The following is a 26,271-nucleotide window of genomic DNA, read 5'->3' on the forward strand; positions in this document are numbered from 1 at the left end:
ACAATTATGACACCAAACAATACACTGGCTAAGTCAGTTACAAAACAGATTTTGAGAAACCTTGGCAAAGATAATTATTTCAACACTATTAAGATTCTTCTAAGGGGTTAAAGAGATGGCTCAGCAGTTAATAACACTGGCTGCTCTTCCAGAGGTCCTAAGATCAGTTCCCATTAACGACATGATAGCTCAAGTCGTTATAATGTGATTTGATGCCCTCTCTGGCATGCAGGTAGACATGTAGATAGAGCACTCATACATATATATTGAAAAAAAAAATCTTAAAAAAAATTTTTTTTCTTTTACTCTTTTTACAATTTAAAATGCAAATTATGTTTTTACCTGTACTTCCAGTAAATGGCAGCCTGTTTTGTGGTGTACCAATTGTCCATAAAGGTGTACTGGCAAATAGACATGAGGTCGCTGTAATCTAGTAAGATAAAAGATGACTGAGGAAGTTAATAGTATACTTAAAATTTAGTAAATAACTATTAATAAGCTGGATATAATTCCTAACAAAACTATAAAGGTATGAAACAAGGAGGATTGCTCTGAAAAACTAGTCATTTTTCAGGTCTCCAAGTTTAACAGTGACACAGCAGGAGCTAGAAAGCAGACTGGGTTGAGGTCATGGAGTGTGCCCAGACGAAGCATGTTTACATGCAATGTATCCCATTGAAAACTTGGAGCAGGGATTGCTCTGCCACGATTTTTCCTGTTTCAGAGTACAGAAGTCCTCAAATCCATTAAAAAAAAAAATATTCTAATAAAGCTGATTTTAAATTTGGCATTTAAGGTAGTAGTACATAGATCCACTAACTGGACCATACCTTTGATTACTTCGACGAACGTAGTTATCACCATCAATAGGCTTCCTGTATGTAGTTAGTGCTTCATTAAGTTGTTCCTCAATCAAGTCAACATACTTTGAATTATATTCCTAGAAGATAGTGTTGTTTTAATTCTATATATTTTTGTAATGACTGTCACCACATCATCTAAGATATTTAGCAAATCTTAAAGGCATACAAATGAAAAAATAGAACTATGTTCATGAGTTTTTGGACAAGGAAAAGCATGAGTCATGAAGGCAAATGTCATCTCCCATCTAAAACTGTTCTGCTTAGCTTCTCTCTCTTTCCAAATAAGTGAACAAATAATTGTTTCTGTTGTATATGAATCTCATTTCCATTAAAAAGTTGCTTTCTTGCTGAACTAGAAGGAGGACCCTGGGTTAAGATGATCAATCCTTACTCAGAAAGGCAAACAGGACGGACATTGGAAGAAGGAGAAAATAGGAAATAGGACAGGAGCCTACTACAGAGGGCCTCTGAAAGACTCTACCCAACAATGTATCAAAGCAGATACTAAGACTCATAAACAAACTTTGGGTAGAGTGCAGGGAAACTTAAGAAGGAAGGGGAGATAATAAGACCTGGAGAGGACAGGAGCTCCACAAGGAGAGCAACAGAACCAAAATATCTGGGCACAGGAGTCTTTTCTGAGACTGATACTCCAACCAAGGACCACTGATGGATATAATCTAGAACCCCTGCTCAGATGTAGCCCATAGACTCAGTATCCAAGTGGGTGCCCTAGTAGGGGAACAAGGATTGTCTCTGACATGAACTCAGTGGCTAGCTCTTTGACCTTGTCCCCCTGACCAAGGAGCAGCCTAACCAGGTGGCAGAGGAAGACAATGCAGCCAGTCTTGATGAGACCTGATAAGCTAGGGTCAGATGGACTTGGAAAGGGGCGTAGGAGGAGATGAGGGAGGGAAGGTGGAATTGGGAGAGCATGAGGGAGGGGGCTACAGCTGGGATACAAAGTGAATAAACTGTAATTAATATAAAATAAAAATTTAATTTAAAAAGTTGCCTTCTTAACATTAAACTCTGAAGATATTCAGTATAAATTTTAAAAAGAAAATTAACTGAATTTATAATATCAGTATTTTTTAATTTTTTAAAATTCTTTATTAATTACACTTTATTCACTTTGTATCTCCCCTGTGGTTCCCTCCCTCCTCCCCTCCCCATCCCTCCCTTCCTCTACCCTCTGCATGAATGCCCCTCCCCAAGTTCACTGATAGGGGAGGTCTTCTTTTCCTTCCTTTGACCCTAGTGAATTAGGTGTCATCAGGAGTGGCTGCAATGTCTTCTTCTGTGGCCTGCTAATGCTGCTTCCCCCTCAGGGGGAGCTAATTAAAGAGCAGGCCAATCAGTTCATGTCAGAGACAGTCCCTGTTCCTATTACAATGGAACCCACTTGGATACTGAACTGCCATGGGCTACATCTGTGCAGGGGTCTTAGGTTATCTGCATGCATAGTCCTTGGTTGGAGTATCAGTCTCAGGAAAGACCCCTGTGCACAGATTTTTTGGTTCTGTTGCTCTCCTTGGAGTTCCTGTCCTCTCCAGTGAGCTATCCCAGAAGCAGAAAGATGTACACGGTATATACTCACTCATATAAACATATAATATAGGATAAACCTACTAAAATCTGTACACCTAAAGAAACTAATCAAGATGGAGGACTCCTGCTAAAATACTCAATTCCTATCCAGAAAGGCAAAGAGGATCGATATCAGAAGAGGAAGAAAAGAGGGAACAAGTCAGGAGCCTGACAGAGGACCTCTGAAAGACTCTGCCCTGCAGACTATCAATGCAGATGCTGAGACTTATGGGCAACCTTTGGGTAAAGTGCAGGGAATCTTACAAAAGAAGTGGGAAACAATTTCAATATTTTTAAATGAAATATTTTACTGATTTAAATCAGGTCAAAAACAAAATTTATTTCATACGTACTCTTGGAAAAAAATTCTATCTTAATGTTTTAGGCTGAGTCTTCCATACTATCTCTATTATAAAAGCTTTCCATTTCAAGCTGTCAGCAAAACTTGGTAAACCCAATTTGGAAGGCAACTCAGCAGTATATACTAGCAATTAAATTCTAATTTCTTTTTGTCTTAATAATTACATTTTAAGAACTTAATCTAATTTATATACTTTCAGAACTATGAAATAGAAATCTTTTCATAACCAGATAATAGTATTTTTTTAGTTATCACATACTATTTATTTTTTATCCATTCCTTTTGAATATATTGCTTTGCACCTATGTTCCCCACATTTGCAAAATTATGTAGAGAAAAGTGAAAACATTAGTTAATTCTGGAAAAATAACACTTGCACATATTATGAGGCAAAAGAAAAAATTTAAAACAACTGTTAGCCTTTCTCATGAACTGTTTTAAACTCTAGATTCTCCTCTTTGCTTTTTTTCCATTTATAGTAAATGTCAATACAATGATGTGATGAACACAGTGCAGGCTCCTACAAGCAAAGAATAGTATTAAGCAAATATTTAAAAACTAGGTTGTGTTGGGCATAATCTAAATATGTTAGTAATAGTACTGGCAAAATTATACAGTGATTAAAATAATTAGGTAGTAGCCAGTGAGATAGCTCAACAGGTGAAAATACTTGCTGCCAAATCAGACTACCAGTTCAATCTGTAGATTGGTAAAAGAATATAAATGACTCCTGCAAGGAGTCATAGCATATTCATATGTGTGTGTGTGTGTGTGTGTGTGTGTGTGTGTGTGTGTGCGCGCGCGCGAGTAGGCGTGTATGTATGTTTCTATGTATGTACATACATATCTCTGCTTAAAACATACACACACGTAACTAAATGTTTAAAAGAAGAGGTAGATCTAAATATACTGCTTTGGAAAATTCTTTAATTATTAAATTAAAAATCAGCTTTATTTACATTTGCAAACTGAATCCATTGTATTTTTTTCTTTTTATCAATTATAGTTTATTCACTTTGTATCTCCCCTGTAGCTCCATCCCCCCCTCCCAATCCCACTTTTCCTCCCTCTTCTCCACTGGGGCTCCTCCCCCAGTCCACTGATAAGGGAGGTCCTCCTCCCCTTCCCTCTGATCCTAGTCTATCAGGTCTCATCAGGAGTGGCTGTATTGTCTTCCTCTGGGGCCTGGTAAGGCTGCTCCCCCCTCAGGGGGAGATGATCAAAGAGCAGGCAAATCAGTTCCTGTCACAGACAGTCCCTGTCCCCATTACTATGAACACACTTGGACACTGAAATGCCATAGACTACATCTGTGCAAGGGTTCCAGGCCCTCTCCATGAGTGGTCTTTGGCTGGAGTATCAGCCTCAGAAAAGACCCCTGTGCCCAGATTTTTTGGTTCTGTTGCTCTCCTTGTGGAGCTCCTGTCCCCTCCGGGTCTTTCTATATCCTTCTTCTTTCATAAGATTCCCCACACTCTGCCCAAAGTTTGGCTATGAATCTCAGGATCTGCTTTGGTACCCTGCAGAGAAGAATCTTTCAGAGACCCTCTGTGGTAGGCTCCTGTCCCGTTCCCTCTCTTTTCCCTTTTCTGATGTCCATCCCCTTTGCCTTTCTGAATGGGGATTGAGCATCTTAGCCAGAATCCTCCTTTTTGATTAGCTTCCTTAGGTGTACAGATTTTAGTATGTTTATACTATATTATATGTCTAATATCCACTTACGAGTGAGTATATACCATGTGTGTCTTTCTGCTTCTGGGATACCTAACTCAGGAGGATCTTTTCCAGTTCCCACCATTTACCTGCAAATTTCATGATTTCCTTGTTTTTTATTGCTGAGTAATAATATTCCATTGTGTAGATGTACCACAAAAATTCCTTTGTATTTTAAATCATACACACACACACACACACACACACACACACACACACACACACAACATTCAAGTTCATGAAAAACAAATTGTACAAGAACAGCCTCTTCAGAGAAGACAGTACAGGGTGGAGAAACCTGTTTGCATTTTAACCTAATAGACTTAACATCAGTCACTTTTAGTGGCCTCCAAGTATACTGGAAGCTCTTCCTAGTCATTAGGTTTTACATTTACTCTACAATATTAACAAAGGTTTAATTAAATATTATCACTATACTCGCTTCAAATAAAAATGTCAAAACAAGCACTGCTGGTACAGGATGGGAATGTGTGTGGAGCTCTCATCCTGCACCTCCCAGGTGGGAGAGGCACAAGGGACACTCCTGGCTGCTCCAGAACCTGGGCTCCGCTCTGTAGAGGGATGGGGCAGCATGGGGACCAGGCATCTGCTGGCATAGAGCCTCTGAATCCTCCCAGCTCCTCTCCTGGACCACCAGCCAGGTCCTGGAGATTACCAGGTTTGGATCCAGCCCCTCAGGTGGCGGGACAGTGTCAGGTCACTTGGATTAAGGAAATGACTCTTCCAGCAAAGGGGCTGTACCTATTACACTTAAAAAAAAATTTTCCCCCTAGACAGCATCATACTGTGTAGACCAGGCTGGCCCAAAACTCAAGATAATCTGGCTTCCTCTGGCTTCCGAGTACAGGGATTAAAGACCTGCGCCACCACACCCGACTGGCTGGCTTGTTTGTTTCTTTCATTCATTCATTCATTCATTCATTCATTCATTCATTCATTCATTCATTCATTGTTTCCTGCTGTCATGCCCTAGATTAAAGTCAGTTATATGTCAAAAAAAAAATGTCAGAACAATAAAATTCAGTAAGACAAGTATTTGAACTTTTTACAGGATTAGTTACTATCCTTATACCAGATGGAGGAATATATAGTCAGTGATCTCTTACCAATAAAAACTGAAAAATACTAGCAAATGTACTGAGTTTCTGATAAGGGTTATCTTGATGATCTGGTCCAAAAATATTGATGTAGAAGGGCAAGGAGACACATTCCTCCATCCCAGTGTGGGCATGTACTACTAGGAGATGAAAGAGGCAGGCAGAGGACAGATGGAAAACAAGGAAACATACTCCTTCATCTCAAGTGTGGACCTACAGATACTAGGAGATGCATAAAGCAGAGAAAAGATGGGAAACACTTTCCCTTGTCAGGAGCTATAAATGACAAATCCATGAAAGTAGCCCCCAAGAAAGACTCAACATTATGAACCAACACGTTTGAGCCAACAAGCCCATATGATTATACCACGTGAGAAAAAAATGTTCCTGACCCCTTCTTCCTCCTCTTCCAAATGGTCTGAGCTTGAGATTTACATGATGGAAGGAGAGGACCAGTTTCCACACCTTGTCTCCTGATGTCCATGACTTGTATGATCACATAACATAAACAAATCAAAAAGATCCATAAACGTAACATTAAAAATAACAGAAAGTAGATAATGCACATCAATATAAAATTAATATAATTTAGGATTACATATGAATGTTTATTTGTTTTTTTGTTTGTTTTTGTAGATAGGGTCTCATGTAGAGCAGGCTGGTCTAAATGTCTAGGAAGAAAAAGTATACAAATTAAATCTTATTATCTAATAAGAAGTTACCTTATGCCATTTTTCCAATTGTTTTGCTACATAACCTCTTTCATTCAGGTAGGAAAATCCTTTTGGAATGGAGAGAAATCTGTAAATTACAACAATCATAGGTGAACACTAGTCCAAAAAATTATCTAAAAATAACACAAAGAATATGCTTAATAAACAAACAGACCTTATCTATAATAAAAAAGTTAACTATAATTTATTAAAATTTCAAACACAAGGACTTCCATCAGACTGCATCTGACAGTTATAAAAATAATACCACTGACAGTTTTGGAACCTTTTTTGGAAAGGCATTCTGGAGGGACACCCTGACCACCACACCTGATCAAGAAGCTCCAAGAAGCCAGATCAGCCCTTGCCCAGATACATCACTGGGTCTCAGGACCACAGCCCTGCTTTTATGTCTACCCAATTCAGAAAAGCCCAACTTCCCCTTCTTCCTTCTCTTTAATAAGCACATCTTCCTTAAAATGTTGGGATGGCCTCCAATATTCTGGGCTTCCTTACTTTCTCTAAAGCTTCCCTCCCCACCATGTGGCTGCTTGTCTGCCATGCGTCTGACCTCCATGCCATCCAAGGGCATGGCCTTTTGTCCTCTTCTCCTCCCCTGGCTTCCTCTGGGCAACTGAGTTTGTCTGCCTTGGGTTTTTTTCTTTTAAACTGTAACAAAACTGTCCTTGACTTCCCACTTTTTTTCAATTGCAGATAAACTTTCACAATATTTGCAAAAAGACTGAACCCAATAAAAATAAGGAAAACTTCATGAAAAGTGTAAGACAAATACTAACCACAAGCATACAAACAAAATAAGCAACAGCTCAATTCTAAAATAGTCATGGTTCAGAAGTTTAATGTCAATTCACACTGCCTAGTCAGATTTGGATCTGACTAACACACATGACCAAGAGGCACAACATAGAACATCACCATAGGATAATGTACTTAATACTTACCTCAGAAGGAGAAGCAAGCCCTTGTCTCCAAGGTGGGATAAGGCTGGTTTCATCTGAATAAGAGCATGCAGATTGGCCTAAAGGATGATCAAGTTAACAATTATGTAAAGATAGTATATTCTCTACTCCAAAACACTGTGCACACTGTGCTTTTAGAATACTGTCAATTAAAATGTAGTATTTGAATAAAATGTGGTGTTTCATTATCAGAACAATAAAACTCAACTTTACCTTGTCTTCACAAGCTTCATCAAGGATGTCCAGAGCTTCAGAAGAAATTGTTTTGTTTTTATCATGTAGCTGAGTTACAAGCAACTCAATTCCCCAATTGTTGAAGAATTCAACATTAGCTCTCAATAAAACCCTTAAATGTTTTGTTGCATACAGCCTGCAGGCCTGTAGAGATAAAGAAATACATTAAAAGTCATCATAGAGAGCCTACCTGCTATCATTTTGCCAACGCCCTTCTATCTGACCAGAAGGACAGGAATTGAGGGTTAGTTAGTATCGCGTATGAACATACTCCTTCTGACTAGCAGCCTCATCCTTTTAACATTTATATGGAATTCCTCAGCAACTAGCATTTAGAAATGTTTACTGAAGAGAACATGTGAATGCAATCCCCAACTATCATAAATTATTCATCAAACTTCTTGTACTTAGGGAAACCACAGGGGTCAACATATGTGGAGTATGATGGACCCTGGAAAAAGCACCTTTGAGATCAAAGAATGTCCCCTGCCAGATACATAGAGACACTAAAAGTTAAAGGTTAACTCAATTTCCACCTTAGTTTAAAGCTTAGTAGCCTAAATTTTATTGTGACTCAGTCTACCATCTACCAAGCATTGAAATGGACTGGTTATAAAGTTAGCTTTGTCTTCTGTGTTGTACTCACGTCAGTAGCTGCTGTGAGGATCTTTGAAAGAATGACCCGAGCTAACCCATCCCTGCTATAATCCAGGCTAGAAACGGTGAGCTTCAGCAGGTGATCTTGGTTTTTCAAGGAGCAAAGATTAAGGAGACTAGAAAATAAGAATTATTATAAATTACTGTGTTCATTTATTAACTCAGTAATGTTTTTCGCCTGCTTTATTGAAATACAATGCAAAAAATATGATGTAAAAAATTATGCACATTCAAAGCAGACAATCTGTTAAGATATACCAGTTACCTGTCATGTAATAAATGCATTAATGAATCCATTAGCATGGATGACTACTATTTTAAGGGATGGGCATGTGAAAATAATTCAACATACATTTTTAAAATCCTATATAAACAAATATTTCTGATAAATATTATTTACCAAACACACGTATATGAGACTAAAAAGCATATTGTGTATCTGGACTCATTAAAATTAAAGCTTAGGTTTACACTGCAACAGAATTGGAGAATGCTCACCACTGAAAGACACTGCATTTTTCCAGCATTTTGACACCATGGGGATGACAAGACAGTGTTCCAATAAATAAAAAGTAGTGTTGACTAAGGGTGGTCAGTAAACCATTATTCTGAAGACTTCTTTCAGGTTTCATCCCAGATGAAGCATTGAGCCACTGAACAATATCTTTCACGAGATCTTCTAAGTATCCCTGCCCATCCTGTAATTAAAAATCACCTTTAATAACCATAAAAAAAACTTAGTGATGTTACCTCACTAATAACAGACAGGATCACTGAATATGAATTTTAATCCCTTTCAATTAAAGAAAAAAAAGTCATCTGGAAATACTCTTTATTTTCCATTTTCCCATCTTACCTGAGAGTAAATTAGGCTACATAGAAGGCAGGTAATTCCCTAAAATTTCCTACCTGTAAGTAGGGACTAAGTCAGGATTCTAATACAGGTCTAAGGTTATATTTCAAACAGAGCTGATAACAGCTAGGAAATGAAAGTAAACCATAAAGGCTGATATGGCGGCATACACTTTAATCCCAGCACTCTAGGCAGACAGATCATTGCCTCCAAGCCAGTGTGGCATACTAAGTAAATTCCAGGCCAGCCACAGCTACACAGCATAATCGGTCTTAAAAAAAACCAAACCAAACCAAACCAAACCAAACAAAACAAAAACCACAACAACAAAAAAGCAGAAAGAGAGAGAGAGAAAGAGAGGGGGGCAGCATCAACAAAAAATACTCACTGTGAACATCTTTGGAAGGCTTACCTCTTCAGACTCGAGAAGAAATTCTGTAAATTGACAACCGACAACTGTGAGCTGCTTGGACTTGGCAAAGTCCAAATCCAGACTGGCATACAGCTTACTGCTGGGCTTGTAAAAATAAAGAAGTCTGCGCACAAACCTAAAATCAAGATGAAATTAGTAATAAAGTAGAAAACTAAACAATTATTAAGAATCTTGAGCATAGGTTAGGAAACTTAGTAAGCATGTTAGTATATTTCACAGCACTTTATGGTTGAGTAAGAATTTTATAATAAGCCCTAGTAGGGACAGTGCAGATGTGGCCAGGCATGGAGCACGTGTTTTAAGTCCTCTGCACTCAGGAAGTAAAGGCAGAAAGAGCAGTAGCTCAAAGCCAGGTTAGGCCACAAAATGGGTTTCAGGCTAGCCTGGATTACATAGCAAGATTGTCTCAAATACTGAAAGGAACAAAACAAAAAACCCCCATCTCACCCCCAACAACATAAAACTCCACACAGCAGAGAGAACATGTGTAGACTGTAATGCTGTAGAGACAAAAGGAAGCCTTTACAGGCATCTATTTAACTCAGTGTATGAACATACGTTGGTAACTTCTGATGTGTACTTGCTCACTACAGTTAAGCTTAATTTCATGCACTACAACGTAACCTGGAGAGGTAGCTACTGCAGGAGTTACAAACCTAATTTATTAAGAAAGCCTTCTTTTATTCTAAAAGAATATCAAGTGTACCATGCTTCTTAATTTCACTATAACTTGTCTGTTCCATATATTTCTCAAAACCTGTTATAAACACTAAGTTACAAATCATTAAATATAACAACAGCATAAGAAATGTTAGTGATAAGGGATTCTCTAAGACTCTGTAAGGCCTTCTCATCCAAGGAGATTGCTAACAGTGGTTGCTCAATTACTTAAGTAAAAGCACACAGGTCCAGGAGAGAACACATACTTTCTGTGCTCTGTGTGCTGTGATGCCAACAGGCTTTATAGACAGTGAGGTTATAGACTTAGGAAGAAGCGATAACCCTCAGAGGATGATTTGGGTATAATCAGAAGAGGTCTAATAAAAACACACACCTTTCTTAATTCCATTCTTGTGTCAGGGTTAGCACCACAACATAGATAATACTACCCCAAAGTAAATAACTTATCATAAAGATCAAAGCTAGAAGCAGAACAAGTAACACAAAAATTAGCTGATGCATTCTGATTATAAGACTGCACATCAAATGTATGCACCTTTAAAAAATTAATGATTACTTTTAGCCATAATATAAATTTCGGTTCTTCAAATTTACATACCTGTGCAACTGTTCATCTTTATAGTTTCTCAGATTTACATTTGGCCACTAGGAAAACACAATGTTATATAAGTACATTTGACAATTCCTAAGCATACAAGTATAATTTAATAATAATAAAAAAATGAAGACATTTGGCAATATCCATGAAATATGAAGTACTCTATCATACCTTAAGAATGGTCCCAATGAGATTCCAATTCCATTCAAGATTCTCTTTATGTTGAAGGACTTGACTATCCCTAAGGTTTATTAAAAGAGCTTCCTCTGTATCCTAAAATCACCAGATAATAAGGACAATTAGGCAATCTATGTTTACATCAGAAAACTAATTGGCCCTCAGTAATTATTTTCAAAAAGTTAATTAAAACAAAACAAAAACTAGGGTGAGTGATGGTTCAGTTAATAAAGCACTTGCCTTACAAGAATAAGGACTTGAGTTCAAGTCCCAGAACCTACTACACATGCTGAGACTGATGACACACATTTGTTATCCCAGCACTGTGAAAGACATAAGGAGAATGCTGGGCTGGGCCTAGCCACTGTGTTTGGTCAGTGACAGACCCTGTCTCAAAAGCAAAAACAAAGAACTCAGGTACGTGTTGTCTGAGAAACAGCACAATGTTTTTCTCTGGTCTCCACACACTTAGCCTGCAACACATTCTACCCTAACATACACCTAAACCCAGCTCCAGGAATTCCTCTTCATGGTAAAACTAGTCATTTGTGAACTTATCTGCCTGAATAAAACTGAACACGCAGACAACTACACTACAATACAGCTGCTGAGATTGGAAAACTAAATTAAACTATGTTCATTTTTCATGTCAATACCTTAAGAACAAATATATCTTTCTGAACTCGGAGATATTGATCCCGTTTCTGGTGTGTTGCAATTGCTTTCTGAATAATGTGATCTAAATGAAGGCTATAAGGCTTAGGTCCTCGTTTCTTCATTTCATGGAAGCGTTTTAAACAGTTCAGGGCCGCACTGGCTCGCCTAATGAGGAAAGAAAAATCAATACTGTAGCAACGCTATCACACTTCTCAAGTAATGGCTGCAATTACTTAAGCTTATATAATTCAAGAGTGGAGATTACCAAGCAAAGAGAAATATTTAGTTAACCCGGGAGCATAATGACAACACATCAACAACACTGCTGATTTTGAAGAAACCTATTCTGGGTTCAAGCTTTGACTTCCTGGTCTTTTTTCTATGGTTCCGTTTTGTGTATGGGTTTTTCTACGGTAGGTCCACTTTTTGTATGGGTTTTGACAATTCCTTCTGCAGCACTAGGGAGACAGCTGAGTGGGTAAGGCATGTGCTTTGCCAGCATGAGAGGTACCTGATGGCCTAGTACCTATAAAATGTTCGCAACGCAGTGTGCACCTGTAATCCCAGTGTTTGAGGTGAGGTCTACCGAGTCTCAAGTTTGAGAACTATTGGCTGCTCAGCCAGCCTAACCAGAAGGGTGAGTTGAGCTCCTGTGCTCATAAAGTGAGGTGGAGAGAAATAGAAGACATCTGACTTCAATCTCTGGCTTCTCCATGTATGCCAAGTGCACCTCCTCTCCCCTCTACACAATCACAGATACACAAACACGTATTTACATAAAGTCAAGAACACAGTTTTCTTATTAAAGTTTTAAAGGTTTTGTTCTTCATATGTAAGTCTTTACTCTAGTTAAATATGATTTTTGTTTACATGAAGTTCGAATAAAACTTCACTGTCCGTCAATATACTCAATGATCCTAGTATCAAGTGAATTGCCTCCATCTTCTGTATTGATAACCATAATTAGAATCTTTTAAAATTCTTTTAATTACTTCTTTGTTATACGTAAAACTATAGTATTCAAGAATTTAGCAGCAACCCACTCAACTTTAGAGCCTCTGATAATTAAAACCTTTAAGATGCAGTTAGATTGGCAAATATATAATCAGTAAAGACAACTTAGAAAATAAAAAACGAAAAAAAATTGAGTACTACTATTTCAGTTATTTTAAGCATAATTTTTAATTCCTAATGATCTCTAAGATTTGTGACCTTAATTTGACAGAGTTTAAAACTACTAGGTTGTGGGGCAGTGGAGCTATTGGCCTGGGAGAAGCTGGCTAGGAGCAAGAGTGGGGTTGAGGTGTGTCCGAACCCCAGAAATCTTTCCCCCTTGCCCTGCATATGTGTGTCCTGACCCATGTAACCCTGTCACCCCACCTTTGCCCCCAGAAGTCGCACAGCCTCGTAGACAGGTCCTCTGCCCTTGTAAGGCTATGTCCAGCAAGCACTTGAAATTCCTCCTTGTGCCAATGAAGCAACCCTAGCACCTTGGCCCTGGCCAATGATGTACACTTATCCCAAATATCCCTACCCAGACCCAAGGTTTAAGTAGCTTTGTTCCCCCATTAAATGAACTGCCTCACTGAAGCCTGTCTCCTGAGAGTCTGTTCAAGCTCACAGTTGCCTGAGGTGTCTTCTACTCCTGGCCACTCTGCTTCACTTCTCCCTCTCAGGATCCACTGGGTCATAGGCGAAGAAGCAGAATGTGAACAGTACCAGGTTTTAAGAAAGCATTCACTAGGATAAAACTGAAAGCTACATTATATTATAAGCCTCCAACCGGAACCATGATGTTCTGCTAATGCCTCTGCTGAACAATATTGTCTCCAGTCTATTTATTGGGAAAATTAAAAGGAGCAATTGTTATTGACAGTTAGGCCCATCTGTGAACATTTGTATTACTAATGTTAAACAAACTTTTGAAGAATGTGTACTTTAAAGAAAAGTTCATGGTTCCAAAGAGCTAGTGAACTGCATTTCTCTTACATTATCAAGGGGAAAGAAAATGTGTTTGAGATATATAACTTTTTCCAGATCATGAAAGCAAACAAATTAAAACAATGACAGAAAACTTGCCATTTCAGTCATACAGTAAAGCTTTGCTCAGAAACATGAAAAAAAATAACGTAAATCTACCATTTACTAACACTTTATAGACTCAAATGCAAATTATTACTATTTTGAGAACTGTAACTTTCCCTCCTGGAGGTTTCCAAAGGGAATTTCCAAGCATAACCTGTCCATACTGCTTGTTTTCTCTCCCTGCTTAAAGAGAAAGTTATCTAAGTAGACAGTAAATATATCAAGCACACTTAGCTAAGGTTCTAATACTTACAGTCTCTTTTCTTTGGGAATATCAAAGGACGCAGCCATATTCATAAGGGTCGGCAAGCAGTGCAAATGATGGCTATGCGAATGAGGAAGAATTGTGTTTGCCTATATGGAATATGATGTTTTATGAGATTTTTAGAAACAAATACAGTCATTTACAGACATAATATAGTATGTATGAAGTTAACCTAATCATTTCTGTCTACACATAATTATAATTTTTAATCCCACTGGATTTCAATAAGAAAAATAGGCTGGATCCAGTGAGATGGCTCTGCAGAACAGAGAATTTGTCACTAAACACGAGGGCCTGAGTTTTATCCCAGGACCTTCATAGTTGAAAAAGACAATCAACTCTTCCAAAGTTGGCCCCTGACCCCCAATTCACCAAGGCACTACTGTACATATGAATATATAGATATATCCATATACTTTATTTTTTTCAAAAATTAATAAAACAGATTTTCATATATCTGTTATTATTACATATAGCTTCTAAAAGGCACCATACTCACTTAAGTAACCCGGAGAATTATGTAGCAAGGCACTGTATTTGAGAAAAGTACTGAGGCTGCGCTGTATCTCCCTTCTCACAACACACTGGTCCCACAGAGCAGCAATCCTTAAATTGCCTGATGCCAGGCAAAATTTCACTACTCAACCAGCCTCCTACCAATAAGTACATTTATTCAATATAAAAGATAGAAGATATTATTAAAAAGTAGTGAATACCGCTACCCTTTAATCTGGCCAGCTTTTATCTTTCATGAGAATCACAGAATTCCTGGGCGTGAGGAAAAAGATTAAATTTCTATCAAAAGAATCCTTCATACAAAAGAAAGGAATACCTGCGTCTTTATAGGAAATGGTTTCTTGAGAACTAACACACAGCTCATCTGACCTGAGAACTTGCAGTACTGTTTAATGACGTTACAGGTCAGCTCAGTGAAATTGGAACAAGAGACTAAGATATTGATAAAAAGACAAACTCTATATATTGTTAATTCTTAATGTCACACGCACAGCTCAGTGACTATGTTGGGAGAAAAGAGATGGGAAGGAGAAAGGATTCTGAGTTTTGGTTTTTGAGACAGTGTCTATTATGTAGCCCTGGCTGTTCTAACATTCACTACATAGACCAGGCTGTCCTCAAACTCAGAGATCCACTTGCCTCTGCTTCCTAAGTGCTAGGACTAAGATTAAAGTCACATGCCACCAATGCCCAACCAGAAACACTTAAGGGGGGAAAAGGAAGCCACCTCGTTCCAACAAAAGCAAGCCACTGATGTGTATGAAAAAATGTGCCAAAAATTAATTCTTCCTAAACAAGATTTAAGTGACTTTTATTTAGTATTTTATCAACTTGTAGTGACAAACAAGCATAAATTTCTACAATGCAGAATTCCCTTAGTTTACTAAGTACAGAAAGGTCAAAGACCTTCCATGGCTGCTGGTTTCCAGTCATTAGAAAGGTCTTAAAATCATGGAGTTACCAAAGACCTATCCTCAAAGTCTCATTCTGTGAACCTAAGACTATCAGTTTATAAAAATCACTAACATTCTGGAAAGACAACTATATTCATAATTTTTACAAAAAAACTTTATGAAGGTCAAGAAGTCACTACAATGAATGGAGTACATTCCTAGAAGACTAAAATAAAATCCATGGTTTTACATTTTTTATTTCTTGCTTTCTTTAGTAGAATGCCTTTCTGAGTGAAATCAAGATTCACAGGATCAAAATGCCTACCTCATAAGCGGCTCAAAAAAATACATCATTTAGTATTTTGTATTTCCCACACTTGTTACATTTACAAAAGCAGTTAATATAGAGACACACAGATCTCTATCAGGAATAGGTAGAAAAGGCTTTGGTAAAGTGAAAGCGTATTGTCTGAGCTATCCTAAAGCAACACCACTCACTTAACCTGTTTTATCACTTAAATCTTACAAGTTCCAACAGCATAAGCAAAAGTCATTTTACTTACCATATGTAAGAGCTCTCCTAAAAGGATGGTCGCCCTAACTGAGATGTGGTCGTCACTGTTGGTTATCACTTCAACCAAGCCCTAGGAAGGCAAGAAGAAGCATCACTGTTGCACAGCAGTGCGTATGAACACATTCCTGCATCAGATCTGTTTTTCCTAAGAATCTTAGGAACAGACAATATAAAATAAAGGTTTGAAAATATTACCTCTAAAAGCCCATTACGAATAAATGCAGAGAGTATCAGTGCCAAATAATTGTCCATGAGATCTGGTCTGGAAATAAAAGCACAGAAACAATTTAAATGTGTCACATAACATAAAAGGAAAAGTAATAAATGGCAGTCATTTTTATCTCTGAAGTCTACCTGGATCTAGCACGATGGGGAAGAATAGTTTTTGCCTCAGCTGCCACAAATCCATCTGAAAGCCTCCAACTGTCCTGGAACCTTCCCGGATCTACGAGAGTTAAAATCAGGTAGTTACCAGATTGCGCAGTACTGAAACAGATGAATGTCAGACTGTCACCTATTGAGCCTACAAAATACTTCAAAGCGGTTTCTAAAATAATCCACTTGGGGAGTGGTAGAGATGGTGTCACGACTGGCAAGGGTGACTGCCTGGGCCTGTCATGAGGAATGCCTCTCTAATGCAGATGCTTGTCATGTGGTGTGGGTGCTATGACAGAAGCATAAGGAAGTAAGTATACCCATACACCCACATGCTACACCAACACAATTGTTTACATAAATGCATAGTTTTAACTATGAATCAGACAATCCTCTAATTACCAGAAAGAAAAGAAAATGTTTGATTTGCATTTCACTTTGTGGTAACTTGTTTGCATGAGTCACTTAAAAATGTAAGCAACATCTTCCAGTGCACTTCAGAACATACTTACCTACACTGAGCAGGGCTTCTATGAACTCATCTGTCACAACAGGTAGAGGGAGACGAAATATATCATAGAGCACTTCAAGCAGACCTCGCTGAAACAACAAATACAGTTCACTTATTTCTACAAAAAAGTCTTTAAGAAGATGATGCTTACAAAATAGCAAAATTACCTATAGCGAGCACATTCTATCATGACTATACTAGGGAAGGGATAAATATTTACCATGTATGTCATTTAATATTTTTAAAAATCTTTCCTTATATCCATTGTGCAAATTTGGAAACAGATTTCAGTTCTTTCCATGTTCGGGACAGAAGTCAGTTAATGGCCAGTGCTGTGTCGCAGTGGCAAACTACTTGCCAACAACATTCCAAGGTTTGATTTTCAACACATCCAGAGTCAACAAAACTGCTCCTTTTGTTCAGTTTAGAAGCATACCCTCCCTTTTCCATGACCTAGTGCTTTTCACTTTGCACTTTAAGCAGGGAACAACTAGTCAATGATTTCAAACTGTTTTTCCAATTACAGGTACAGTTCATTTAAAGTAAAAAGGAGAAACAAAATTAAAACAAAAATATTTAAGGAAAAAAAACTCAATGTATTTTTTTCTCCATTCAGTTTGGTTTAGCTATTTAATATAAATTTCTTAATTATAACAATTTAGAAATATAGCTAAGCTATCTCACATAAGTAACAGTTTTAATGAAAACCACCATCTTCAAGATAAAAATGTGGTAACATGGTATCGAAAATATATATAAACTACAAAACATGATTAGATTAAATATAACAACTACTTTTGGTAAATGTATTTCCATGTTTGACTCTTTCAATATAAGAATGGCCTTCTGTTTTACTTGCATTGTTTTAATAAACTATAATTTAATTTATATTTTAACTCAAGTTTTAATGAAATGGTCACTCCTAACAGTATTTTAAGTAGTTTATATATTACTATTAAATATTCACGTACTGAAAAAACGCTCTAAACTAAAAATTACCAAATTGAAGAAAAAAACTTCACCTAAAATCATTACTAGAAAAACTTGTGCATTTGTGTGCATGTTTGTATTTGCATTCATGTAAGTACAGATGACTACAGAAACTGGAGGCATTGTATTCCCTTGACACTGCAGTGAGCTAAGACATACGTGCTGGGAGCTTGGCCTGAGTCCACTGCCAGAGCAGGAGACAAGCTTACTAATGAGCCCTCTCTTCAGCTACTCATGCGACTTTTAAAGGTCCAGGCATCTAAGAATTAAGTAACTATTACCTACCCTTATTTCCATATTTGGTATGCAAAGTACTCCAATTAGAGACTGGATTCCAGAGTTTCCAGGTTTGCATAAATTAATAATACCTAAGAAGGATAAAAGTTAAAACAAAATTTACACTAAGAAATTCTACAATAATGTGTCAGAATAAAAAACATCTGATTTTTCCAAGTCAAACCATTTGGTTATTGTAACTGATATCCTATAAGTAAAGAACACAACGTGTCAGAATTTTCCTGGTAACTGAAATTTGCCATTAATCGAATCATCTAAATTTATTATCAACTTCTATTTAATATGAATACCAAGGTGGCTATAAATGAATACCTCTCGGGGAGTAAAAACCTGAAAGAGAAAAACAACGGTATTTTCCCTATCATACTTAGACAACAGTGAAAAAAATGCATGGCACTGTCAAATTTAGTTCTAAAATCTCCTAAATGCACAATTGAAAATAAGAGATTACAAATAAAATCCACCTATCAGAGAGCTTAAGTTATAGAACTTTGAAAATACTAAAATTTGAAGTCACAAAAAATATGTAAATAAGCTGGTCCTGGTGGTGCAAGCCTTTAGTTCCAGCACTCAGCTGTGAGTTCAAGGTCAGCTTGGTCTACAAAGTCTAGGATAGGCAAGGCTATACAAAGAAATGTCTCAAAAAAACAAAAAGTGAACAGGTACAAGCAAGCACACGATGTGCAATATTATTAATTATGATGAAATGCAAATTGTGTAAGTGAAAGACTATTACACTACACTAACATAGCGAATAGCAAAAGTGCAACAACAAACATTGTGCATGAGCACCTCCTTCAGGACTAAACAATGCTGGCATCTGCAAGCTTCTTTATGGTACATTAGAAACTTGGAATGATGATGACCCAGAGAGAGAGAGACTGACAGTGGAGATGGACAACAAAATCTACACAGTGGGAGTACATGCTAACCACCACATGGCTTTAAAAATTCTTCCTCTGAAATGCTTTGTATTAAAATGCTAGGAAAAATGTTTTTGAATATCACACAGGACTCTGAAACTCCTGTCACCACTCCAATGGCTCAAACATCCTTAGATATGTGTTTCAGATCCTGAGTTTTTTTTTCTCCAACTTCAGAATTCCTACATTTATGTCATGGGACAACTCACATATGGACCCAGTATAAATTCATTTATGTTTCACATATACATATCCTGAGGACTAAATTCAATGTTCTTGCGTTAAGAGTCACATGAGGTCACATATAAAATCTATTTATGACACCACTCAAAAACCCTCAGATATTGTAGCATTTTGGGTTTCATATTAAGGATGATCAATTGTATGGCTATGTGCCATACAAATAATCCATAATTTCTATTTGAACTTAGAATCAAAATTCAAGTTAATCACAGTAAGAAGAACGAAGTGCTCAAGTCCCTGCAATGCACTACTTAAACTTTGATATCTGACAGTAGTGTGAGAAATCAGAGGCTATGATACAGGATACCAATCATGCCCTGTGCTAACACAGTTAAAAGATTCTTGACCCTTGTGGAAACATCTGTGCTACTGAAGTTGCCGCTCTCTTAATTATGTAGAACTTGACACCTGTGGTAGTAACGCTGCAAAGCTGCCTGTAATTCATAAATAGTGCCACAGAATCTAAACACTATTTAGGAAACCACTTCTGTTAGAACAGTATTTTCAAGGTTCTAATTGAAATGCTATTATTTTTTTTCTAGTTTAGTAGAGGATAGAAAGCATCTCACAGTTTCTAGTCACAAATCACTATACAACGTATCAGGAGAAAGGAGTTAGTAACAGTGTATGAGGTACACTTTCACGAGAGACACAGCGACAGTAAGTGGAGGCTATAAGAAAGGCAGAGGGAGCAGTCAGGATATCTTGGTGTTAAAACATGGTGCAGTGTGTTTTCATCTTGGAGTACGGGCAAAGGTGGTTGAACTTGCCAGGATGACCCAAGTTGTGTCCATGTTAGAAGACAAGGGGGTTAGTGATGCACAGCTCTACACTTTCAGCTTTGGGGACCTCAATGATTGTATGTCAGAAACAAGGTGGCCAAATGCACACTGTTGGTCTCAGGGAGGTGACCAGGACTAGATGAGGCATTGTAACAAATCCCCAAGCTAATACTATGAAAGGAAAGATTGGAGCTAGCAGGCTAGCTTTCTCAACACATGATGCTGATGCCATGTTCCTGAACACTTCCAACTCCACAAACGGGAACAGAAAATGAGTTACAACAACTATACAAACTGTTATATTTACTCTTAGGTCCACATATAACCTTTCAGTTGTACATGAAGGTAAGTGAAATAGGCAGGGCAGGGCTTTTACTGCGGTACCAAAAGGGCAGAGGAAGCATACTAGAACATTCTAGGATAAGTACCTATATGGAAAGGATATGTGTAAGGTAGGCTTACTTAAGTACACAGCTATGTTTAAGTAAGTTTCTTTGTTCTACTTATGGCTAACTTCCTTTCTAAGCTCTCTCTGCAGTAATAGCATGAAACTCAGTATTTACTCCACAGAAAGATGAAGCATGTATAATCCCTATACTTAGGAAATCTGGTGAGCTGGATACATGGCTTCAGAGTAAGCTCTGGCTTATCATGCATAAAGCCCTGGGTGCAAAACAAATAAACTAAATTAAAAAAAAAATTACAAAGAAGTCTGAGACTCCTAACCCCCTGCTTAACATACTATTTACGCCATCACACCACCATTTTTAAGAAACAAGCTTCAGCAATACATAAAAGCTACAAGTTTTACCTTTTACTTTGGAAGTCTTAGGGGAAGAATGGTAGATCATGCTGGATTTTTCTTAAAATGTCCAGGTTTTCAAGATCCAGCTCTATCATTCCTGGACATATACCCAAAAGATGCTCCACCATTCATTAGGGACATTTGCTCAACTATGTTCATAGCAGCTTTATTTGGAATAGCCAGAATCTGGAAACAACCTAGATGTCCCTCAACAGAGGAATGGATACAGAAGTTGTGGTACATCTACACAATGAAATACTACTCAGCAATTAAAAACAAGGAAATTATGAAATTTGCAGGTAAATGAATGGATCATCCTGAGTGAGGTAACCCAGAAACAGAAAGACAAACATGGTATATACTCACTTATAAGGGGATTTTAGCCATCTACAGACCTAAAGAAGCTAAACACTAAGGAGGACCGTAGGGAGGATGCTTAAATCTCATTCAGAATGGCAAACGGGATAGACTCCAGAAGCAGTGGAAGAGAGGAAACAAGATGGGAGCTTATGATGGAGGGTCCTCTGAAAGTATTCACCCAAGAGGGGATCAGGGCAGATGCTGAGACTCACAGCCAAACTTTGGGTAGAGCTCAGGGAGTCTTATAGAGGAAGAGAGGGGTGGGATTAGAGGCACATGAGGAGGGGGGATGACAGGAGCCCCACAAGGAGACCAACAAAACTGAAAGATCTGAGCCCAGGGGGTCCTGCAGAGACTGATGTGCCAACAGAACACCATGCATGGAGAGGATCTAGAACCCCTGCTCAGATGTGGCCAATTGGCAGCTCAGTCTCCATGTGGATCTCTGAGTGAGGGGAGCAGGGGCTGCCTCTATCCTGAACTGAGCTGACTACTCTCTGATCACTCACCCCTGATGATGCAGCCTTGCCAGACTACAGAGGAAGAGGATCCAAGAAGTCCTGATGAGACTTAACCATGCTATAGGCAGATGGCAATAGTAGAGAACTCCCCCTTTCAGTGGACTAGGGGAAGGGGAAGAAGGGAAGTGGGAGGAAGGGTGGGACTGAGGAAGTTGAGGGAGGGGCCTTCAATCAGGATATATAATGAATAAATTGTGAAGAAAAAAAAAGTCCAGGTTTTTAGCACAGTTGACTTGCAAATGTAATGATTATGTATATACAGAATACAGTATTCTACTTACTATACATTTTCTTCACTGTCTATTAGTAATTTTGTGTAAATCTCCTTGGTTATAATACCATAACGGAAAACTACATTTGTATTTAAATTAGATGCTACAACAATTAAACACTTGAAAAACCAAGTAAGGTTTAGTTTTTATGTCACTTAGCAATATACAGAACATACCTGCCCATGAGCGGAATGTCGCAATGATTCCCATTTTACTGGCTAGAAATCGTGCTTCTCTGTCTTCTCTGTTGCAGAGTGGGAGTGGGAAATTCGTAAAGACACAAATTTAAACTGAAATGAGTTTTTGCTGATAATATACCAGAAAAAAATCTATCATCAACGTTAAGTATTTACATTTGAAATCAAAACAAGATATTTTGAAAAAACCAGATCTACTTTAAATAAAATTATTAGGCTTTTATTATAAACTGATCTTCAATTTTAAACTGACACTATAAGCCAGGTTTGAGTGCACACCTACAATCTCAGCGCTAAAGAGAAAGAGACAGGAGAGTGGCTATAGGCTCAAGGTCAGACTGGGCTACTGAGCAGGTTCCTGGCTAGCCAGGGATAACATTCTAAAGCAAAAATAAAAAGAACAGAAATCCAATAACATATTGGTTAGAAAATCACAAATTAACTTTTAAATTTCTCAAAACTTTCTTTGAATTTGCACTACGTAACTGAGAGAGATGCACAGTGAAAGCCACGAAATGGGCTCTGTACAGTGTGAACAGCGAGTACTGTAAGCACACAGATTACCCCCACCCTGACAGGAATTCATGGTGCTTACTTGAGCTGTCCTTCAGCTGTATCTGGACTGTGTCTGTAGTGGAAATCAGTATAGGGTGCTAAAATTCGCTAATAAGAAAAATAAAGAGAAACACAAAGAATTTTTATTATAAAAGCATTCTTTCTGTAACACAAAATTAATTTCATTTATGTATCTTTAAGTAGATTGACTGTTTGACATATTTGTTCTTCAAAATCATTTAGAGAATACATGATTTTAAATACAAACTAAATTTTTAATTCATAAATTCAGGTATAATGTGCATCTAAAACAAAGCAGACACAGGCATAAAGGTATTTCTGGACTGGGTTGACAGCCATCTTCCTTCAGCATTCACTATGATCTCTAAAAATTATACCTGGATTCCATTTCTTCTGCTGGGAAATCAACTGTCAGACCTGGTTTTTTAAAAGTTGTGTCTTCCTGTTTTTTTTTTTTTTTTTTTCTTTTCAAGTTGTTCTTAAGAATTAAGTGATCTGGATTTAGAATTCTTATAATGGAGTGCCTAACAACTTATTTTACGTTCTTATTCTTTGCAAAATATAGTTAAATCTAAAAACTAAAATTTAGCCATTGTTTCTCTAGATTTTTGCTAATCTCTTATTTCCAAGGACTAAAGCTGCTTTCTTCCGTGTGCTGTGTCCTGTGTGCTCCTCACCCCCATCTGTAATTTATTCTGGTCCTTTTTATTGACTCTTCTTTCAGTGGTAGCTCCTTATCCACAATGACATTTTAATTTCATAGAATTCTGAATTCTAGATATACTTTTTTAGAAATTCCATTATTCATTTTGTATGTCTACTTATATAGTAAAATTCTTCATATTTTCACTTATAGCTATGGTCATGTCTTTTTGCATGAACAGAATCATATGTGTGCACATGTGTGTTGGGGGCTGATTTGCCTGTACAAGCACTTTCCTTCACTTTCTGAGACAGCCTCTCAATGAACCTAGAGACAAATGTGGAGGTTAGATTGAAGGCGTCCAATGAGCCGCCAGGATCAGTCTGTCTTGTTCTGAACATTTCACCATACCCCATTTGTTCATGTGGGTGCTGGAGATGCCAACTCGGATCTTTGTGCTTACACCAAGCACTGTATACACCAAACCCACTAGCCAGCCCACGACTAGAAATTTCTCACCGAAAGTCTGACAGTCATTTTACAAAATGTTATCTTCCACCAGAAGTGATTCATCTCTCTTCTATGAAGGTAAATAAAAGCAGGTATCCATTTGATTGCAATGACTGTGTCAGACAGAAGTTCCAATATAGTTATAGTAACACTGAGTATACCTGTCTGTTCTGATATCCTAGTATGTTCTGCCAGTGTTTTTAAATACAACTTGGATGGTTTCTGCCTCCTTAACAGTGAGAATAAGACTTTTAATAAGATTTCCTTTTATTATTTTAAATTATGTGTATTAAATGCACATGGTGTAGGTGTCCAGAGAGACTAGAAGAGGTGGATATCCCTGGAGCTGGAGTTAGAGGAGACTGTGAGCTGTCTGACATGGGTGGTGCTGGGATTCAAACTGGGGTACTCTGGACGCTCAGAGACTGGCCTTAACCACTAAGCCATCTTTCTAGTCCCAAATTTCTTTTTTTTTTTAATTTTTTTATTATTATCATTTATTACAATTTATTCAAATTGTAATCCAGCTGAGTCCCCTCCCACATCTCCTTCTACCCTCACCCTTCCTTCCTCTTCTCCCTCTATGCTCCTCCCCTAGTCCACTGATGTCTCACTATGTTGCAAAGGAATTAACTATATAGACCAGCATGGTCTTGAACTCAGAGAGATATGCCTGTCTCTGCCTCCCAAGTGCTAGGATTAAAAGGTACCCACCATGCCAAGAATTTTAAATACTATGTTTTGTATGTTTAAACTGAGACCTTTATCCATTTAGACAACTTTAAGAACCTGGTAAATGTCAAAGAGATTAGTTAAAAAGTATCCAGTTTGTTATTTTAGCACTACCCCCCCCCCAAAAAAAAAAGCTCTCAATTTTTCTAATCATAAGGGAACTTTTGAGTTTTCCCTATAACACACCCCTAGCAGTAAATTGTGGGGGGGGGGGGAGAGTAAGCAGTTACACAATGACTTGTATAAATTCACTACAAATGAATACCAGGGTAAAATAAAAATCGAGACACAAATCTTTATCACACATCTATTTTTAGCAGAAGGAAGGTGATGTCTGGCAGCAGAGATAAACACACCACAAACAGTTCTTTATGGAAAAGAAAAGGTATTCATTTAGAATGAAAACAAACTGGTATGGTGTAATAAAAAATTACATTCTCTTAACTGATTCCACAATGAAGATATAATGATGAAGACAGTTATAAACAGCCAAGGAAGCCAGTATTTATTAAACGTGAAGAATTATGCAACACATTTTTAGGTAGAGTAGAATAGAGGGGAAATGCATGTAACTACGAGTTAGCTTGTATGGTTGCCAAGTACTGCAGTTACTATTGTTAAGATCTGTTAGGCCAGGTGTGGTAATGCATGCCTTTAATCCTAGCACTAGGGAGGCAGAGGCAGGTAGATTGCTGTGAGTTCATGGCCAGCCCGGTCTACAAAGCAAATCCAGGACAGCCAGGATACCTTGTCTCAAAAAATAATCAAGGCAGGGAGGTGGGGGAGGGGGAGGGAAGAAGAGTTGTTATTAGAGCATTTAACTTTCAAAATAATTCTAACTTTGAAAACCATGACCTTCACTTTACCTATGAAAAATCTAAGTCTAAAGGAGACTTACCTAAAGCCATGAAGTCAGCAAGGCCACAGGATGAATTGATACCTACTCTAGTATACTACGCTGGTGCTCTCCGCAATGAGCTACACCCCCAGCACGCAAACAGAACCTGTACAGCCTAAAGTCTACCCTCCTCTCAGGCTTTGGTGCCACTGGGGTAACACCTTAAAAGAGAGAGATGTTTATGGCTGTAAGCACATAATACTGTAGTTTATTTAAAAATCTACCATAGTCTTTGCAGGTTATTTTCATTTACATAAAGAGTTGCTAGTTTGCCTTATAACGTACAGGAATAAAAAAGCCTATGTGCCTACCTTCTTTTCCTATCTCTTGACTTTTCATATAAAAAATCTTCAGTTTTAATATTAATTATTCTACTTGATAAAAATTAAAGCTAAGAATTCTGCTGGCACAGGAATCTAATAAACAATGCGTTAAAAAAATCACTAAAAAACTACTGTGCTTATTACATTTGTTAGTAATAAGAGTCTGATGAAAACTGTAGGATCTGCAATGTTCTTAAAAATAGTCCTAATGCCAAGATTGTTGGTGCTGCCTATAATCCCACCTACATGGTAGAGTGAGGTACGAGCCTACAATCTGGAGACTAGCCCAGAAAACATAAGACCCAACACACACACACACACACACACACACACACACACACACACACACACA

The 26,271-nt window shown here is 37.8% G+C and overlaps 1 protein-coding gene across 4 annotated transcripts in view; it reads right to left on the reverse strand.

Annotated features, from left to right (window-relative positions):
- Positions 1 to 26,271, reverse strand: part of Rictor (RPTOR independent companion of MTOR complex 2) — a 114,331-nt gene that overhangs the window by 21,565 nt on the left and 66,495 nt on the right. For all 4 annotated transcript variants that reach the window (XM_055601055.1, XM_055601053.1, XM_055601054.1 and 1 more), the window contains exons 9-27: positions 22,833 to 22,900; positions 22,217 to 22,284; positions 18,123 to 18,205; positions 16,849 to 16,936; positions 16,316 to 16,406; positions 16,157 to 16,223; positions 15,951 to 16,031; positions 13,967 to 14,067; positions 11,628 to 11,793; positions 10,966 to 11,067; positions 10,795 to 10,841; positions 9,495 to 9,630; positions 8,728 to 8,927; positions 8,219 to 8,345; positions 7,552 to 7,716; positions 7,321 to 7,397; positions 6,368 to 6,446; positions 831 to 940; positions 343 to 430 (exon numbers count right to left, since the gene is read on the reverse strand). In XM_055601055.1, the coding sequence (XP_055457030.1) occupies positions 343 to 430; positions 831 to 940; positions 6,368 to 6,446; positions 7,321 to 7,397; positions 7,552 to 7,716; positions 8,219 to 8,345; positions 8,728 to 8,927; positions 9,495 to 9,630; positions 10,795 to 10,841; positions 10,966 to 11,067; positions 11,628 to 11,793; positions 13,967 to 14,067; positions 15,951 to 16,031; positions 16,157 to 16,223; positions 16,316 to 16,406; positions 16,849 to 16,936; positions 18,123 to 18,205; positions 22,217 to 22,284; positions 22,833 to 22,900 (1,944 nt within the window). The remainder of the gene's footprint in view (positions 1 to 342; positions 431 to 830; positions 941 to 6,367; positions 6,447 to 7,320; positions 7,398 to 7,551; positions 7,717 to 8,218; positions 8,346 to 8,727; positions 8,928 to 9,494; positions 9,631 to 10,794; positions 10,842 to 10,965; positions 11,068 to 11,627; positions 11,794 to 13,966; positions 14,068 to 15,950; positions 16,032 to 16,156; positions 16,224 to 16,315; positions 16,407 to 16,848; positions 16,937 to 18,122; positions 18,206 to 22,216; positions 22,285 to 22,832; positions 22,901 to 26,271) is intronic.

This window comes from Psammomys obesus, unplaced genomic scaffold (genome assembly GCF_907164565.1).
Source record: "Psammomys obesus unplaced genomic scaffold, mPsaObe1.curated_primary_1811, whole genome shotgun sequence".
NCBI lineage: Eukaryota > Metazoa > Chordata > Mammalia > Rodentia > Muridae > Psammomys > Psammomys obesus.